The sequence below is a fragment of the Kwoniella shandongensis genome, chromosome 1, assembly GCF_008629635.2.
Source record: "Kwoniella shandongensis chromosome 1, complete sequence".
Classification (NCBI taxonomy): Eukaryota; Fungi; Basidiomycota; class Tremellomycetes; order Tremellales; family Cryptococcaceae; genus Kwoniella; species Kwoniella shandongensis.
This window is the reverse complement of record NC_089287.1, coordinates 898,195-918,189: the sequence shown is the minus strand read 5'-3', so window position 1 is coordinate 918,189 and position 19,995 is coordinate 898,195. Positions and strand designations below refer to the sequence as shown.

Genomic DNA, 19,995 nt, shown 5'->3' with positions numbered 1-19,995 from the left:
TGTTTACGTTAACCGCTCTCGGCCATCCCCCATCCTCCATCCTGGACATCTAGCGTCTCTTGGCCGAGTTGACGCACAAGCACATTTCACCTTTCACCTTTCATTCACTTCTTTCTCGCTCTCATCAGTAAATCAACTCATCTCAACTCAATACTGTACATGCCAATGCGATGGCTCCACCATCACCTCGTCCATCAAAGGGACACCCCTCACCCGCTGGTGGCAATAATGGCGATGGTGGTGGGTATATCAATCTGAATCGATCACCACTTCTCTACACCCCAACTCAAGCTACTACACCTCGTCGTCTACCTGATGCTTTACCGATACCTACTGCGACACAATCGATCCCAATGGAGAACATCCACCATTCCGATACTCAACGACGTTCATCTTCTTCTTCAGCTTCTCCGGTAGGGGCGGGACCTTCAGCATATCGCCAAGACAAAGATAAACGTAAAGTTAGAACTAGCGCCGAAGCGTATGCGCATGCCCAATCTCTTCCACGTCGAACAAATGGCAAGACAGACCTCAGTTCTTTCGGGAATGGAATCGCCTCTTCCAGTGGTCCAAGTTCGAGACATCATCGACAACAGCCTGCAGCCCCACCTGTACAGGTTGAGAAAGAGAGGGGGAATACAACGAAACCTATCTTCGATTGGATTTCTAGAAAGTTGGGAACAGCACGAAGGGCAACGATCTCAGATATTGGATCTTCGACCAAACTAACAATTCCCCCTCGATTGAAAATACCCCCCACCACCACCACGACAACGACGACTCATCCTCATCAAGGGAGAGGTAAAGCAGGTGTTGTCGATACGAGTCCTTCGTCCCCCGTTCATATCAATCGGCGCCATTCCCGTTCTCGGTCACGATCTCGTCAACTCGACCCGCTCACACTACGCCGTGATCTGAGTCGAGCGGAATCACAATCGATCGTCAGCTTCTCGATGCGTACTGCCAATACCATGGAGAGAGAGGCGAATAACCCTTATCCTAGTATACCGATCCTTAGTGGTGGGGGAAGAGCGAGAGCGGACGATCAAACTACCATGTCGATGAGTTTGAGTTACGTTTCAAGAGGAAGTAGAAGTCGAAGTCGAAGCAGCTCACTTCGACACGACAATGATGATGACGACGGGGAGGATCAGGATCAGGATCAGGATGGGGAGAACCAGGTCGGGTTGAGAGTGGAAACGAGAAGGAGACGAAGCTTCGATGGGACCTCAACGACGACTAGTCATAGAAAGAGATTATTGGAAAACGCAGCAGACGACGATGCTTCCCTTCGACCATTCCCACCTTCTCACCCAGGATCACCAACACCTTCGACCTCATTTCGAACGAGATCCAGATCGGCTTCGTTGCTCTCTCCGCCCCATGTGAGTACCCATGGTCACGGAGGGGCGACGAGAGCCATGACGGTATATTCAACCTCCTCAGGAGTTGATGAGAGATCGCTTGTCTCGTCAGAAGACAGGGCGTTCGGCGAAGGGGATAGCAGGCGAGGCGATCAAGTCAGAGATGGGACGGGTGAGCACAGCGATTACGACAATGAAGACAATGACGACGAGGTCGATTCGGAGAGAAGAAGACAAAGTCGACAGGATTCAACGAGCACGAAACCGACGACGTGCATCTCGTTCGATTCAAGCGGCGAGATAGCGCATATTGCTCAAGTTCCGTCCACTCCCATCACCCTTCATACGCCAATACTTGGAAACACAGTCACCGTGGTCAGTTCTCCAGCTACACCGTCAACAGGCGACAGATCTCCGGGCGACGTGATTGTACTGAGGAGCGGCGATGTACCTGACTCTGCTCAGTCGTCGCCAGCGCGCAGAAACGACATTCATAATCTAGCGCCGCCGTTAACCCTCCCTTCCGCCCCTGCTTCTCCATCGCCACAACCACTACGACGGAGACACCGAATACACCTGTCACGTCGCTTTTCTCCTCTACACCCACGTCTCCAGCTTCACCGAACAGTGCTGCTCTTCCTTCTCATCCACTCTTGTCGCTCACACAAGCGCCGAAACATTCTGCCCCACATCCGATTCATAATCCACATCCATCTTCGCCTCCTGATCCAAACGCTTCGACATTGACACTCGCTTCGTCAACATTTGCCTTGATTCCTCCCCCTGCGCCACCCTCCACTATCGGCGGGACAAGCTACACCTCTCCACCATCGATACATCGACTTCGCGACGTGAGTGGCGGTGCGAATGCAAGACCGACAAGTCTTGTCACTTCGCCCAGTATAACATGGGCACCTACCCCCGACGCTGTAGGAGGTGATCATCGACCTGGAAGTATGCACGAGCCGAACGGGAGTATTCATCATCTCAGTATGGGACCTCCGAGTCTCAGTATGTCTTGGCGAGGCCAATGGGTTGGCGGGAGAGGGGGTGTCGCAGATCGCGATGCGAGTGTAAGAGCGTTGCGGAGACAAGGTAGTTGGGAGAGTTACGAGAGTGGATGGAGTTGGAGAGGTCTAGGTGCTCCTGTCCCTGTCCCTGTTGCAGAAGGGTTCAGAAATTCCATGATCAGTCCTATTGGTTGGACGGCAGGAGGTGAGCAAGATGGTCAGTTGATCATGTCGAGTGGTACGAGTCAGAGGAGCTTGTATAAGGAGAGTCATCTGGCGACGGCGACGACCAAGGGGGAGGTAGAGGATGAGGATGAGATTGGGTCAGGAGGAGGGGCAGGATCGAGGATTGAAAGCCCGGTGGGAGTCGCCATTGCTGCGTAGAGTAGCGATGCCGAGGAGTGCGCTGTTTTGAGGGGTAGGGAAGGAAGCGGGAAACAACGTTTGTTTAACGAGATTAACGACAGTAGTATGTATTTGTACTGCAAGTTTCCTATAGTGTCAGCGCTGGCGCAGACACCAACAATCATGTAGCTTTATACCGTTCATAACATCATGCATGTATCACATAATTGTATTGTATAACTTATCTTACAACACTCCTCCCCTACGATCTACGGATGAACACCGCATCTCTCGTCTTTCGTCTATACGCCCCACCACAAACTTCCAACACCTTTTGCGTAACCAACAATCTCATTCCCGCTCAATTTGCTCTCGCCGAAAATACGATCGACAAAAGTGATGGGGACTTCGCCGACTGTATAACCTAATGATCGAGCTCGGACGATGATCTCCATTTGGAAGACGTAGCCTTTGGAAGTGCATCGAGATATGATATCGCGTAAGACGGGGAGTCTGTATAATCTGCACAAAGGGGATAGAGTTAGTCAAAGCACAATGGGACGGAGGTGAGGGCAGGCGTTGTGATGGGGAGAACAGGAGCTGGTTCGTCCACCAGGGTGAGCAGGATGACCGCTCCTGTCCTCTGCCACGCCTTGACGCCTCAGAGCTCGTATCAAACTTATAAGGAGAATGGACTTACCTAAAACTACCGGTCAAATCGCTCACACCGGGTCTCAACACCGTATCTGCCAAGTAATTCGCCCCTCGCGACACCAACTTTCGCTTCAAGTCCCAACCATATACACCACCGGGTCCGAGACCGATAGAGGGTGAAGTGGATGTGGGACGAGGAGAAGGGTAGGCCGAGTATCGAGTTCCGGTGACGATATCGAGGTTGTGGAGCTTTTGGAGTCTGCACGGTGAGATCAGCGGAAGCTCGAGCAAAGCCAGGTGGAAGTGCAGCGCTGTAGAAATGGACTTCGAAGCGGCATAGGCAACAGGGAAGCATATACGAGGCAAACACTCACTTGATGAACTCGGGAATGAACTTGGGCTGAATCACGACATTGACCCGTCATCAGCTACCAAGCTCCCTCCGCAGTGCTCTCCGCCAAAGCCACTTGTTGGGGGGGGGGGCACTCACATGATGTGAGAAATCCGCATCCATGATGATGACAAAGTTACCGGTACAGAAGTTCAGACCGTGGACGTAGGCCGTGCTGCGGGACAAGTCAAGCATATCAGCCAAAATCATACGCATGCCGGTATATCCTTCTCGGCCAGTAAGACTAAGAGGGAGTGCAAGGTCGAGCGACTCACCCTAAGCCCAGTTTGCCCGCTCGTGGTCTCAAGACCTTAGACCCTTGTTAGCTTTGTCCGGTACGTCTGAAGAGTACTCCACAGGTAGTGATAGAACGCAACACCCTCCCTCACTCACCACTTTGTCTTCGCCGTATATCCCTGCTAATTGCTTTGCGACCTCTTGTGTCCCGTCCGGACTCGCATCGTCAACCACAATGATCTCCCATTGTATCCCTCTGCACACCGAGGTCTGTCAGCTTAAATTGCGTCTGTGAAATTCCAGCAGTACAATACAATGATGCAGATCTCGGACGAAGACCAGAAGGTGTTTTCCCCACTCACTTCGATTCGAATGTTTTCGCCAAAAGCCACACGATAACGGGGAGGTTCTTTCGTTCGTTATACGTCGGAAGGATGACAGAATACTTGTCAGAGCCTATCACTACAAATCAGCACTACTTGACAATAACAAAGGGACTATCTCACTTACCCGAGGGAATAGTAGAAGCGGCTACGGAAGGCATATCAATAGCGTAGGATGTAGACATGGGCCGTCGTTACGGGGCGATCGATATGCTGCGTGGAATCTGTGTGCGCTGTACAAGGTAGGTGGGTAGCTTGATGATGTGGAAGGTTGAACTGTACCTCTTAACTGCGTTGTGTCCAAGCGCGTTGTAAGGTCAACTTACACGTCGAATGAGTGGTCTCACGCCACGTGGAAGATATCAACGCAACACCTCCACTGTCTGTGTTCTGAAATGACGTACCCGACGAGTTAGTTACCTTACATCCATCTACGGAGCAGCGGTATCTGACCTGACCTTCAAACTCAACATCATCATTGGTTCACATCCTTCTTCACTTGAGAACCCAGACTGATCATAGCGAACAACATCGCAACATGTCCGAACCTATCGAACTTCGTCCTATGGGCGCTTCTGCCTCAGCACCGCGAATACCACCTCGCCACCCCGCAGCTGCGGATCCTACACCTGGGAGCTTGGGTGCGGCATATCGATCTGCTGAAGAAAAGGCAAAAGCTGCCGTTCATCTACAAGAAGGTGGATTGGACGCTATTTCCATCTGGGGTCTGGGACTTGCTTCATGGTGAGTGATACGTTCCTGCTGTCGCTCACCTGCATCGGTTGCTGGATCCACATAAGACCCGATAGCAATATGTAGCGAAGGGAATAGGGAAGCTGATTCATTGATTACAGGTTCGCCGTACTTGGTATCCCATTACTTCTTTTCCCGCGAATCCTCCTATTCTTCTCACAGACTGCACCTCCCCCGTCCACCGTCTTCAGCGCCACTCAACGAGAAGAGCACTACGATGCCTTGACACCTCTCGAGTCGACTCTGTGTCTGTCCCTCTCATTGGGACTATTCGCTTTCTCCCTTATCTCTCTATTCGTCCTTGTGCCCTCTTATACACCACCTACGACCAACCCATCACGTACGCCTCTCCTCGGGGTATTGGTCGGTTTACTCAGTGTGGCTGGGTTGACTCTGTGGAACGCGGGCGGTCTAGGTGGATTGGCACAAGTCGTTGGAGCCGGCAATATACTGGTAGGCATTTGGGGATGGTGGGTTGTCATTTTCGGTGGAGGGAGAGGGAAGTTGAGTAAGAAGGAGAAGATCAAAGTCCCAGAGAGATTCAAGAAGCTTTAAACACGAACATGAATCTGGACATGTATGTATGCTCGAGAAGAGAAACGGCGCATGTAGTCATTTATGCTGAACTGGACCGATATTGTCGTTCGGACTAACGGTCATCTGATATGTGTGTGCATCAAGTACTATTCCCTCCATCTTCTCTCCCAGTCCAACAAGTCTTGCTTTGCCTCAAGCCCTTTCGTCGTCAAAATCTCACACGCCATTACTCAACAGATCCACTTTGGACCGAGCTGCTGCCCGTATTCGACTGCACACGCTCTTCAACAACGTCTTTGGCCTTAATGACACCCCATGGCCTACGAAAGACTCCTTCCTGATCTTTGAACGTCCTCATTGATATCTCAACACACTGATCGAGTTTTCGGCGGTATTCTTCTTCAGTGACATCTTTCCTTTGGGTGATCACCATGTCCAAGACCGAATCAAAGTACTGTGTCTCTCTGATAGCATCGTTGACAATACCGCCAAACGAGATCTGATCAATCCTGTTCCTCAGATCTTCGTCCGGCAGATGTTCCTTGGCACAATCTTCCCCCAAGGTCAAGGTTGTAGCTTCAGCGGTGGGATCATCGTTGGTCAAGCGGTATTGAAAACACCCGAGCGGACGTTGGAGATTGTGTTTGGTTTCAGTGCAAGATCGATGATAGGGGTTCTCACAATCATAATTGGATTTTTGAATTCGACCTCGATTCACGTCTGGCCCTTGCCAGCATTTCCTGTCACGGCGCTCGTGTTTCTTTACGGGCCAGGCAATCTTTGTGATGTCCAATGTGCGGTTCGAGGCGGATGAGGTGGTGGCGATAGTCTTGTCGGACTCGGAGGCACTTGTTGTGGGAGTCGACATGATGCAGGTTCTGGAATCAGTCCAATCCCAATGTCAGCATGTTACTCTTTCCTGCCAAATCTCGGAATACTGTACACTAACTGTGAACGTATGCGGATCAGCAATTGAGAAAGTGTGACAAATGCTGGAAAAAGCCTCTGGTGTAGCTCTGGGTGCAATGCGTGATCAGTCAAGCTATGTCAATTGTGAAACAGCAATATAAGCACAGAATAAGGGGGCTCTGGCAGGTACAATGCCAGTGCCTACACATCAACATCAATCACAGCACTCACTCTTGTAAAAGCTTGGTGTGATGTGAAAGAGCAAGTCAAGAGTTTCGTGGGAGATCTGAAAGCCCTTGTTATAAACATACTTGCCTCAACCCAAACCGATAAAGCAGGCAAAGAAGGCCAACAGATAGCAATCAAAGGAGTGTACAAGCTCTCTTGCAAAAGTCTGACAATTGTCATTGGCCTTGGGTCACTTACAATACTAGTCCTTATCCTCTTTTCTCAGTGTTGCAACCAGTCAAGAAGCCCGACACCTGGTCAACACTGTACTTAGGATCGTTTGTAGGCATTGTGGTCAGGAGTGATTGGGGACAACAAGTCACCTGCCTATGTTAGTCTTGCCATTGCTGTGCTATGCAAACAAACTGCTTCACTACACACCCTTTTCATTGTCATCTGCACTCGGATTTTTAAAACCACTAGTTGTGTTGCCACTGTTACCACTGGTGTCTTGTTCATTCAGTGACCCTGTTTTCCCCTTTCCTCCATACCTGTGTGTCATCATACCAACAGAGTGTCTTCTGGAGAGTGAGATTCACACATATTGACCTGTTCCCTCCGGTTCAGGCTTCCAATACATGCACAAATGACAATGAGATGCATGGCATCACCAGACACTTTGTATGTGCAGCAGCTCCACAGGGGTGTTTTACCAAAGGATTTACCCCTGCCAAACCAGTGTTGGCCACATTTCCCTTTCTTGGGAAGAAGTAGCCTTCAAGTTTGCCACACAGATCAGTTGGATAGGTCATTTTTATGACTGGGCAAAGGGTATAAAGAGGTTTGCAAATCCTTATCCTGACATGGTCCTCCACAAAATTTCATATTTGCAAAGATGTGAGTCGCTCACACTATTCTTTATTTGTTGTGTCCAGCTATGTGGCATCAGTATTGACTTTTCTCGTCTGAAGTCAAGCCAGACCTGTTTCATCAAGCAGATACGAACTTGGGACAGAAGCTTCCCAATCCTCCCTCAAGCCATCCCCAAGCCAGCCATCAGATACACTGTGAGGCTGGCATCACTCATGTGCGGACTTGCAGAATGGTGCTGATCAACCCTAATCAGGCAATTCCAGCATGTCTACAAATACAGACAACTCATCCCCCTCCACACCAGCTCAATCAGTCATCCCGGACTATCGCACAGAAGATGTGTCACGACAATGTTGCAAATGTGCAATCCATGCAGGAGATGACCGGCCATTTCTCAAAGGAGAGACTGTTTTTGAAAGAACAGAACATGCCTCTGGCAAGACAAGCTATCAATCTGGTGATTGTCCACTTTCTTGGACTCACCATATCGGCCTTAGTAAGCTCGCCATTGGTCTGATGGGTCCAGATCAGCTGCTGCACATTGACCATCAAGTGGGAACAGTTGGATCAGACTGTACACACCAAGAGTACAAACGGCTCTGGGGAGTGTTGCACAAAACGCACACAAATTTCCATTGTGAGTTGAGGCTGAGAAGTTTTGTCTCTGACCAACACATCTTTTCAGCTGTCGACTGGAGAGTGATATACCAGAAATGCCCACAAAGCCGTTGGCAATAAGTCAGATGGATCAACATGTACCTGAAGACCACCAATTCTCAAATTGCAGAAGGACAGCGGGAGGAAGTCAACACAAATGAGGAGGCGAAACAGATGAAGAGTATGAGGAGGAGGAAAAACACAGAGGAAGGGAGAGCAGCTAGACCACAAGCCATATCTGTATGCATTGGTCCATCGCAAAGCTACAATGTCTACCTGAACAACCTAGGCTTCAGTCAATGAGGTCCAAGGTCCTATCTGCCACACCAGTACAGAGGGATACAGGAGGTGTCCTATGGAAAGGACAGTGTTTTGGGCTTGTTGTACTGTTGCCTAAAAATGAACGCCACGGTGGTGATGACAACGATATTAGTGACAGCAAGTGTAGTGACAATGACAACAAGGGGTGTTGGGTTTGAGACCAGCTGTATGACTGTATGAGTTTATTTCACGATTCATAGCTGGGAAAGACTGACAACTAATGACAGAAGGAGGTAGCATATTGATACCTTTTGGAGATATACATTTGGCCCCCAGATTTGCTTGAGAACAGCTCATAGGATGGTCTCAGAGATGATCTTAGAGATGTTTGACTTGGTCTCTATGCTATGGATCTTAGAGTCAATTGACTTGGAATTTAGAGATGATCTAACAACCCTGTTTGTTCTCCCCCTGAGACATGTTCGAAATTTCTTTACTCTCTGGGCTAGCCCCCCAAGAACAAATGTGAGGTATCAACAAAGTTCTTGACCATCCATTTACTATTAAGGCTATATTACATTATCTCCTTGCTCCTATCATCCTTGCCTTCAAATCTCGCACTTTGCTTTCACAATCAAAATATTTGTTGTAGATTATACTACCATACAAATGCAAATCACAATGTATCAAGTCCCACAGGCTAGCACTTGGAACCACCCGTTATGGACAGGCAAGCCCATCCTTGAGCTCTGGAAATGCATGAAAGGCTGAGAGTGTGCATTGATTAAGATTGTGCGCAAATTCCTTGTCAGTGACCCCTTCCCTTCCGGTAATGTTCATCTCCAATACTGAATCAAAGCTTTGGTTGCCAACAGAATCCTCAATGATGCCGCCATACCGGATCTGTGTGATCTTGTCCCTCTGAGATTGATCCGGCAGGTGTTCCCTTGCACAACTCTCTTCTGAGATGGAGATGAGTTCATCCCCAGCCCAGTATTGGAAACATCCTGATTGAGATCCCACATTGTGGAAGGTTCCCAGATTGGATAGATGCCATGTATTGGTGCAGTAGTAATGGGAACCAGATCTCAACTGCTGTGAACCTCCAGGACCTAGCCATCTTGTCCGATTGCTGCCCTGCTTGCTGTGATCAGGGCAAATGGAATCCAGACCTACAACAACATTAGGTGAGTGGTCAGAACGGTTATGTGGGGGTATGGTGCCTGAATCAGGAGTTGTCATGTTGTGCTTCCCTAAGATCAGTTGTGTCAGTCATCATTTCGATACCACATACAATGGTGGAGGCATTGTATACTGACTATGAAGGTTTTCAAGCCAACAATGAAATGAAAATGGATCAGTGCCTACAGAAGCAAGGGAAGTGATGGATATATGTATTGGTGATATTCAATGCAATACTTCATATCAGGCCATCATATCAGCTTCAGAAGAATAATAATTGTGCAATGACCACTGGTATAAAGAATGATGCACTTCTACGTGGATGATATACTTTGTACTCACTTCTGTGACAGCTTTGTATGGAATTGTGAAAGAGCAGAGTAGTATGGATGTCCTACACACACTTTTAATGTATATTCTTATTAGGCAACATGGCTGAAAGCTATGCAAAGACAACTGGTGGGAGAAAGAGATATTAGACCCCTTTCACTTAGAGCCCCCTTGTAGTAACCCTTGCCCCTTTCGAGACTCACCCCTGTCCTCATAAGGTGTAAGGATCAGCCAGAGACGCTAGGTGTCAGCCTAGGCTTTCTATTGGGGATCCCTGAATACAAAAAGGTAATAGGCAGAAGGCCACCTCCAAGGTCGTACACATAACTTGTTTGCTGTTTTCGTAACCAGTGTCGTGTAAGTATCCTGCCCTCCATCAGCAATCAAACTGACTCCACAACACAACAAGCCCAAAATCCAGAGCACTGTCCAACGCCCTGTTTTCTGTGCAAGGGGCCCATTGCATTGGTCAGTTAAGGTGACTTAGTGACTCTTTACCCACCATGTTCAGATGACAGTCCATACCTTGCTTTTTCATCCCACAAACACTTGATGCGACATGACTTCCCTGGACATGGCATTCGTTTTAGCAAAGGAGTGCACAGAAACACACCCAGAGAGATATCTCAAGGAGGATGTGACAGTATTCATTGGCAGGTTTGAAGCCAGGTGCATCAGGGTTGAAATGCTCTGAAATACTTTCAAGGCTGATTGTCTCCAGATGTGCTCATATATATGTAGATCACCCCCAAATTTGTGGAGGTGCATCAACAAGGTGCAACCAAGGTGCAATGATCAACTACAAAAGGAAGGTGGGTGATGTTACAATCAATGATCGACAGAGGCTTCAGTCTCTGAGGCCCCATTACACCACATAAACATCCTTGAGTGATATCTGCCAAAGGGCTTGTATCAATGATGACAGGAAGGACGAGACACTTAGCGAAAACGATAAGAATGATGAGAATGTAAAGAGAACAAATTCTAGATGAGCTTTGTGGCATTGACTGACTGAAGGCTAAGGGATGTGGTCAGAATTGACAGCACTGGTGCAAGGTATGACTTTCATTCAGGAATTCACAGAGGAAGAGTGTACAAAGATGAGAATAGCCATCCTTCTATATAACCATACGTCCATCCATGTGTCCATCTACATTGAGTAGCATTCTACTACTTGGGCGCATTAATTGGATTCAACCAAGGGATAGATAGGTCTGTTAAATCATGTTCTACAAGCTCAACAATAACAGCGAGTGGAGTGGCAGTCGTGTCGGGATCTCACAGGTTACATGTTGTTTGTGGTGTTGACGGTCAATATCGTCCCTTACATCCAAAAATTTGTCATGACAATGACATATACTAGTATTTCCTTTGTCCTCTCAACACAGAGACCATGTGTCAGCCCACTTGAGCCATCTGAGCTGCTCACCTGTCTTCAACCATATTACAAGACCTATGAGCTAACCTTTAGTTGCTAGCACTTAAATTATTGCTTTTCGTCCGTCTACAATCCAAGCAAGGTCCATCCAGGATGGGCTGTGACAGAATTGCCTGCGGTGAGCTTGTATACTACGGTGATTCTACATTCAAATCCTTGTGTGATTCTTGTCTGTTCCTTGGTTATATTCACATTCTTGGTTGCCAGTTCATAATGCCACAATCTATATTCACGCGTATTTGTAATGATCTAAGATTTGCGGTACAATAATGTGATAATACTAACTTTGTGCTGCAACATGAAAGTTGTCCCTAGTTCACCCAGACGCCTCAATCTTTGTGAAGTACGACAAGTTCAGTGGCGTATTTTGTGATTATTTGGATACAGTCATGACAAAGACATACTGACTGGAAGGTTTATTGATTTGGCCTGCCACAAATCTGTGGAGACACCCAAGAACAACACATGACAGGGTCTATTGCTGGGCTTGACAACTGTAAGATTGGCTAAAATTACGATTATATACAGCTGTGTATCCGAATACATGTCTGTATCTAGCAGACAGTCCATGTCTGACATGTATGTCTGATAGAGTGCTGGACTTTGTGAAGTGGTGTGGGTCCTTCTAACACTGAGTTGCAAAGTAATCACGGAAGATAATGATTGAGTCACTGGCGAAGCACTGCAGATTGGCATAGAACTCACTACAAGATCCATCACACCAACAAATTACTTCACAGCTTCCTCCATTTGCAATAATCTAAGTAGTGACTACTAGTTATTTCTGTATGATATCATATGTTTACAAAACAGCTGCAGCCTGCAATCAAAATCCACCTTTCCATACTCCTGCATCTAATCAAAGCAATGGGTGATGTCATTAAAACAATCATCCAGCTCAGCAAACACCTCTTCAACCATCTACCTGCACCTATCGCTTCCGATTATCATCCAACCTTGCACTTGAGCAGAGTGCACTCCATTGCCTTTTGAACTGGGTGTAGGAACACTGCTGCTCTTCCGAGATCTCATATGTCTTCCTTGAGGAGAACACATCCTGCCCTTCGATGTTGCGGGTGATGTTGCCAACTTCAAGCTTCTGAATATCGCCAATCAATTCCAGGGGTTCATCATCTGGCTGAAATGACATCTTTGTGCACTCCAGGTATCGTACTGAAGTGCACCCACCTTTCCTTGTGATCCTGATCGCTTTCTGCTCATAAGCAATCTTGTGATCACAAGGGCCTTGGTCTTGACGGAGTTCAGTGTGGCATGGACTACCACAGTCAAAGCGCGAGTAGCCTTGCAGGGTTTTGTAATTTTCTGCTTGTGGCTGCGATTCCTGCACTGATGCACAGCGTGAGGGTCAGTATCTGCTTTACACGAGGATGATTGGCACTGAGTGTGTCATAGATGCAGGGATAAGAATCACTCACCAATGGAATCATTGGAATCAGAAGGAAGTAATTTGACCCACCTGCTTCTCTGACGTGATGTCCCCATGTGGCCTGAGATATGTGACACAGATCAGCCATCACCAGAGTGGATGACAGATGCCACTCACTGCTGCACACTGCCTGATGCTCATGCTGCATATGTCCCTCTTCTGAGCTTGATTTGCCTTTTGCAATAGAGCTCCTCCACTCAGGTGAGTTCAGTCTGGGCCCTGAAATAAAATTCATTGGTCAGCCGGTACTCACTGCATAATCTAGTGCATCGTTCTGTGACGTGCCATGTATGCTTACATTCTGCACTTGATACGTCTGATTCCACACTTGATTTGTTTGTAGGCATGTTTGTTGTCTTGAGCCTTCTTTATCACAATAAGCACATTGACAGAACCAAAACAAAGAGGAGCTCACTGTTTGATTGTGAATGCTTCAGGTGGGGATTGAGGAACGGAAAATGTATTGCTGACGTAGTGAAAGGCCAAACTTGTGTCATTATGCCATCTTGTTACAAGACTGTATGAGGTATGGCAGACAGAGAAACAGAGTACAAAGGCCAAAGGAAGTTTCACAATATAGCACTTACTGTGTACTTGACTGATCATATGTTGTGATGAAAATGATGGAAGGTGAGAAAAACTGGAAGATATTACCAGCTCACTGTGAATTTCATACCTGTCCCCAAGCTCCACAGAGAAGTAGGTTGACAAGGTTTCCCCCAAAGCTAGGCTAGGATACTGTGTCAGAGTTGTTTCAAAGATGCTCACCTTTTACTGCTTCCCTTCACTATCCTTTCGCTGGGTGCTTCCATCATCAAATGCTCTTGACTGCAGCATTGTGGCAATGAAACAGCCTTGATACAAGTAGCAAAATGGATATCCCTTGTACTGTAGCCCCTCATGGGTCTGATCACCTTGATGGCTTAAGTCCATGGTAAAGATGACACCGTTTGCCCACATTAAATTGCCAATTGTAATAATGCATTGCCTAGCCAGTGGCCAACTACGCTATCCGAGCATCACATTGCATTATAAAGTGTCATGTTAATCAGAATTCTGCTGAACCTCCCGATTCTGGCTATATATATACCGTAGAATGTTGGTCTTGGTAATTGTCATCCATGGAACAGTGTATAAGGGTCACTTTTTCACCTTCTAATCAACGAGTATCTCAAATAGCTGTACTTCACATTGCATATCATCCTACCATTCTCCAGACATCAAAAACAGAGGTAGACACCCCAAAACAACAAGCTCAGCACACCATCCTTCATAAATAATCTTTGGCTATCCACCATGACGATAAAGCCAGTATGAACCCTGGTAAAGGCTTGACCACACTTTCTTGAACAATGGATAAGACTCTCGCTGCTCATCACTAATCTCGATTGTTTTCGATGTGGAGAACTCATCCTGACCATCATGCTTGATAATCCCGCCTAATTCAAGGGTCCGAATTCTGGAGAACGATTCTTGAGGGGAGTCACTCAGGAGGTTTCTTGTGATGGATGGTCCTGGAGTATCGTCATTTGGGTATGATTTCCAGGGGCAGTACTTTGGTGGAATTGATTCCAGGGGTCCTTCAGCTGGAAATGAGATGTGTGCACACTCTAACATTTTCACTTCAGTCGAGTCATCCAGGAGAGTGAATCTGACGGCAGGCTTGTCATACAGAACATTGTGGCTTGGCAAAGGTACACCTGTACGCTGATCTTGATGGCGTGGGGATTGGCAGTCAAGACTTGAGTCGCCAGCCCGGAGGTATCGTGACCAGACTTGTGGTTCTGTACGTTCATCAAATGGGATATCTTGACGGTGATAGGGGTTTTTGTAGTGAGGAGATTTGCAGTTGACACTTGAGATAAGGGTCTGAGGGTTAACATCCTCACTTTGTTGTGTTGGTTCTGGCCCTAAACAAAGAATGAGCACAAGTTTTCTTCTGTGGCCAACATAATGAATGATGTATGATTGTGACCACGGGCACACTGGCAGCTTACAACTGGATCCAAAGGTGCTTGTCAGTAGAGATTTCCTTCCCTTACGGGACCTTCCTTTTTGCGCTGAGATACACAAGTTAGCTTCTGACTATGAATTTGTTACATGCCAATCACTACAGTGCATTCTATGGTCAAAACACCACATGCTTACATCCTGTACTTGAGATCTACACAAGTTAGCTTCTGACTATGAATTTGTTACATGCCAAGCACTACAGTGCATTCTATGGTCAAAACACCACATGCTTACATCCTGTACTTGAGATCTTTGAGGACATGGTTTTATTGGTTGCAGGCATGCTTGTGATCCTAGGATCTTCTCATCAGTACAATCACTTGTTTGAGCCACAACCCAAAAAGCAATTGAATGTACATGTGAGTGCTAATTGTGACTAGGATAGTGTACCAGGAATGGAGGGCGTGCTGATGATTTGTCTACTTCAATATTTGTCAACATTTTTTGTTCCACAAGTCAAGAATGAGCTGACACAAACAGACTAATGGAGGGATAGAGGATAGATGAGGTCTTAGCTTGCAACACTTACCGGAGATCTGAATAACTGTCTGTAATCTATAACGATGAAGATGATGGGCGAACAAGAAGAATGAGGACAGACTTGCAATGCAATGAAGAGCTGTTTTATACCTTACTCAGGTATCTGCAGAGAGGTAAACTGACAAGGGCACCTCCAAAAGTAGCCCAGGGATTGTGTCAAAGTTGTTTGAAAGTTGTTTACCCTTCACTGCAACCCCTCACTAGACTGTACCCAAGTGCTTCCATCCCCACAACAACTTGCCTGTCTCTGTCAGATGGTGAAACGACCCCGTTACAAGTAGCAGATTTGACAACCATTGTGCAGACCCCCCTTCAAGTGTAGGTCCATTCAACCATGTTCTCCATAGCTCGAGAGATCTCAAAGGTACAAAGCAAGTATCTGTATGTAGTGGAATTATCGATTGTGACAGTGCTACAAGGGTACTCAACAAGTCAGTGAATGACTGTCTAGCAATGGTTTGATATGTGTTTCAACATATGCCTACTTTTCAAGAATTGCCTTCAGGAAGGGATAACATAGTGCTTCTATCCCCAAAAGCTCTTGACTTCCTTCTTGGATCTGTTACATGTTTCAGACTAATTATCCATCCATTATACACGGTGTCCTGGAGCTTTTGAATCCTTTGTACATGACGGGGATCTCAACAAAAGAAAGTGGGAGTGCCCCCACCATACTTAAGCTCCTCACAAGCTGTGGGATGAATGTGGCAAGGTATATATACCACTTTTTCATGCCCTTTAGACAGTCAACATCTCCATCCCAATTCCAACAAGTAATCCGATTCCTGTCCTCTTTCTCATTACACTTGCAACTGGCATATAACATTTTAATACCATATCTTTCCTATCTTTGCTATTCTCTGAGAATGTCCTCTACCTCGTCAGTTGCTCGCACTGGTGCAACTGGTTGTTACACCTATAAGGGCACAATTATTCACAAGCATGGTTCAGATCACTATGATAGGCAGTATATCATTGAGTTACATGGCTCCACAGAGCTGCACGAGAAACATACCCTTGCCAAGGTTTCTGCGGAACTGAAGGAGAAAGACAAGGAGGAGAGACTTAGTCACTGTGTAAGTGACCTTTTTTGTATTGTCCATATCAAATGAGTATTTGTGCTCTTCCTCTCACAAGGAGAAAACAAAGCTGATGTTTGCAACCATTGCAATTTCTTGACAGTTGTATTGTAAGAATGGTGAAAAACCCACTTCCATTGGCACCAAAATTGAATCAGTGTCTTTTAGCTTGTCAGCCTCACCTTTCAAAACAGAACCATACTACCTCAGGACAAAGCAGAACCAAATCACTGACATCACTGTGGAGGACGCTTTGAAGACAATACCTCGACCCACCCCTAATCACGAACCACACCATTGGCTGACCTGCAAGAAGTCGCAATTGCAGCGGATGGCATCCTCTACATACAGTAGTGGACCCACCAGTGCTTGAGAATGGTGCATGTCTGTGGGGTGTTTATAGGGGGCTTGTTGGTTGTGTTTTACTAGAAAGGACAAGGGAAACGAGGTATATATAGCTCAAGTGATGCACAGGATGGTTATGAATGTGATACCCCAGGATTAGATAGATCTGTGCTGGGCAGAGGTAGAACTGATTCTGCAGTTTGAGACAATTTATATAATGAGTTTATCCCGCAGACCTGTCTGTACTACCAACTGAGAATGATGGCACAGTAGTAATGTCAGAAGTGACACTGGTAGTTTTTCAAGGGTGTCATATCAACCATTCAATGACAATGGTTTGACCTAACAAGGTGATTATACAAAATTCACGTATGTGCAGGGACTTATGGCTATGATCTATGTACAGCAAAGTCGAGACTGATTTGGGTGACAATAAAGATTGTTGACATGGTGGCTAAGTTCAGATCATATGGTGAAGACTAAAACAGTGGATCTCTGGGGATTTGCTTTTCTCAACTACGGTTATTCCTACATCTTATTGCTGCACGATTCCCATATATGCTTTGCCATATTCATGTTCCGGGTTGCAAATCATTGAAAAGCCATACACTAGACTCACATGTATTGGTAATGATCCAAGGTTTGCTGTATGACAATGTGATAGCTATGACTTCATGCTATGACATGATGGTTGTCCTAAGCTCTTATGAACACGTCAAGGGTTTGTGGATTACTATGAGTTTTGTGGCACGCTTATGTTTTGCGTGATTATCAAGATATGGTTGTGACATGCTGTTCAAAAGGCACACAGACTGGCACCGTCAGTCAAAGCTGAGGAGCAATGACATGCACTGAGACATCATCTACATTGTCAATCAGGACAAAATAAGTACATCCTGAGCAAGCTGCATCAATCAAAGTGTGACAGATGGTCAGATTGTTGGAGGATATCATGAGAAAGCCAGCACACATTGGGAGGACTGCAAACAGCTGAAGCGTATGAGGGGAAGAAATCAAGCTAAGAAATGATAACAGTTGGACAACACATCTTTGGGTTTGTATGCATTGATCTGAATGAGTATTTGTACATGACAAAACCAAAGTTTGACATCACTGTTTGTCTTGGTGGGGCACAACAGTGAGCAAGCAGCAATGACATAAAGTGACAGTGTTATAAACAGTACGGGTTCTGCATTTCTACCCTGTGTCGCTTTGGGTGAGATTGCTGAATTCTGTTACCTATATGACATATTCACTTGTCACAACACATGGCCTACCCAGTAGCCAGCCATGCTATCCAAGCTGCACATCACAATCTAAAAGGTCATGATCAGCGGGATTCCGCTGAAACTCCCAATTCTGGCTATATATGCCGGACAATGTCAGTGGTGGTAGCTGTCATTCATAACACTACCCAGAGCACTTAAACACTGAGCTTGAATACTGCCCTCCTCAATAGATACCCGGTCAATTCACATTCCAGTGTGACATAATAACAGACAACACAAGCACTCCTGAAACCTGTATTAACATCCATGTCCCTTTCTGGTTCAGGGCCGCATGACATTAGTGACTCAAAAATGACATGAAATGACCTCATCAGATACATTGTATGCCTTGCAATCACACATAGTGTCAATCTTCCAGGAGATGTCTGTCTAAAACATGTATGACATACCACCTCCCTTTCAAGTTGAGGGGTGACATTCCATCTTCCTGTTCATTCCCCTCAAGAGTAGTATATGTGCAAAGGGTATAAGAGCATGTCTGATTCCCTATTTCATGTTGATTCATTTCGATCCAACACTTATCAAGACAAGTGAGTTTCCTATGGTTTCTGTTTCATTTGAGGTAGTTTGTGCTGTGCCATGTGTATCCAAGGCCTCATCACAATACTGACTGCTGCACCAATGACCTCCTTGCAGACTCACATACCTCACACATCCAACAACCAGCTACAATACACCACAACATCCTCAGTGTATCCCCCTGCTGCATCCGATTCACACATTTTCCTCTGTCTCACAAACAAAAACCCAACCGCATCATTCAGTCCTCAGTGAGATTAGTTTCCCTATGACAAATGGGACAATACTGATGGTCAATAATGATTAGGCTTCCAGAATGTCTCCAGCCAAATCCAAACCTTCTTCGTCTGCTCCCACTGAATCGGCGAGGACTTCTGGTCCAGACATTCACACCTGGTTAAACAATTGTGAGACATGCCCTATTGTTGAAACTTACAGGGAAGTGGCGTTATCTCGGGTAAAGCCAAAGTGCCAGCAACGTTCAGGGGATTGGACAGTCCATGAGTTTTGTGAAGATGAACCTGTCTTTGAGCTGCAAGACAGACAGACTGGGACAACCTCCTACTATCATAGCGGATGCTGCAGTCCCATCGCTGGTCTCTCAGATTTGGACCACCAAGTGACTGTTCTTGATACACTGTCGCTTGGCATGGTGAATTCAGGCAGGCAGCTTGAAATCAGTCATCAGCTAGAAGGAGGTGGAATTCCGGTTAGCAATCAGGAACTTTTCCACCTCCATCATGTGTTGACTTCTTGGAAACTGGATCAACCAATGGCAGAGGAGACAAGGGATGTATGGGAGAAGCACCAAGCAAAGCTTTGTAAGTTGAAGGGTCAAGACCAAGGTTGTTGTTGACTTTACATCTTTTCAGGCACCGTCGCAAATCAGAGTGCATCAAGCCAAGAACAAGGTTCTAGCCACCAAGCATGAGTCAAGTCCTGTCAGAATTGCAAGTAATGACTGGCAGGGATTTAATGAGATTGTGGAAGGAAACTTGTGGGAAAATCTCAGAAGATAGGATAAACCGAAACAAGAAACTTGAAAAGCGTAAAACACCCAAAACAAAATCGGGCAGGAGACGGTATATGTAGATTTGTGTTTGTGTAGTCAGCTTACAATGAAATGAATGTTCGTCAGTCGATTGTTAGTTGTACCAGAGACCGAGGCAGGTTTCGTCAGATGGGTGCAAGATGCGGATCTGGACTTATAATTGTCCGTTTTGACCAACGGTTTACATCTACAACAAATCAAAATGCGAATGTACTGACAC

General features: G+C 46.3%; 4 protein-coding genes across 4 annotated transcripts; 2 read left to right on the top strand and 2 right to left on the bottom strand.

Annotated features, from left to right (window-relative positions):
- Positions 1 to 170: 170 nt before the first annotated feature.
- Positions 171 to 2,758, top strand: CI109_100319 (uncharacterized protein; the record flags this gene model as incomplete). Its single annotated transcript, XM_065966753.1, has 2 exons — positions 171 to 1,759; positions 1,867 to 2,758. The coding sequence occupies 2 exons, from the start codon at positions 171 to 173 to the stop codon at positions 2,756 to 2,758; spliced, it is 2,481 nt and encodes an 826-aa protein (XP_065822825.1).
- Positions 2,759 to 3,021: 263 nt separating this feature from the next.
- Positions 3,022 to 4,569, bottom strand: CI109_100318 (uncharacterized protein; the record flags this gene model as incomplete). Its single annotated transcript, XM_032003017.1, has 8 exons — positions 3,022 to 3,241; positions 3,420 to 3,632; positions 3,748 to 3,773; positions 3,864 to 3,939; positions 4,040 to 4,074; positions 4,158 to 4,257; positions 4,364 to 4,457; positions 4,512 to 4,569. The coding sequence occupies 8 exons, from the start codon at positions 4,567 to 4,569 to the stop codon at positions 3,022 to 3,024; spliced, it is 822 nt and encodes a 273-aa protein (XP_031862824.1).
- A 353-nt stretch (positions 4,570 to 4,922) lies between these two features.
- CI109_100317 (uncharacterized protein) lies at positions 4,923 to 5,692 on the top strand (the record flags this gene model as incomplete). The annotated part of the gene is made up of 2 exons (XM_032003018.1): positions 4,923 to 5,128; positions 5,239 to 5,692. 2 exons carry the CDS (start codon positions 4,923 to 4,925, stop codon positions 5,690 to 5,692), a joined length of 660 nt encoding a protein of 219 aa, XP_031862825.1.
- Positions 5,693 to 5,900: 208 nt separating this feature from the next.
- On the bottom strand, positions 5,901 to 6,542 carry CI109_100316 (uncharacterized protein; the record flags this gene model as incomplete). Its single annotated transcript, XM_032003019.1, has 1 exon — positions 5,901 to 6,542. The coding sequence occupies one exon, from the start codon at positions 6,540 to 6,542 to the stop codon at positions 5,901 to 5,903; it is 642 nt and encodes a 213-aa protein (XP_031862826.1).
- Positions 6,543 to 19,995: the final 13,453 nt, after the last annotated feature.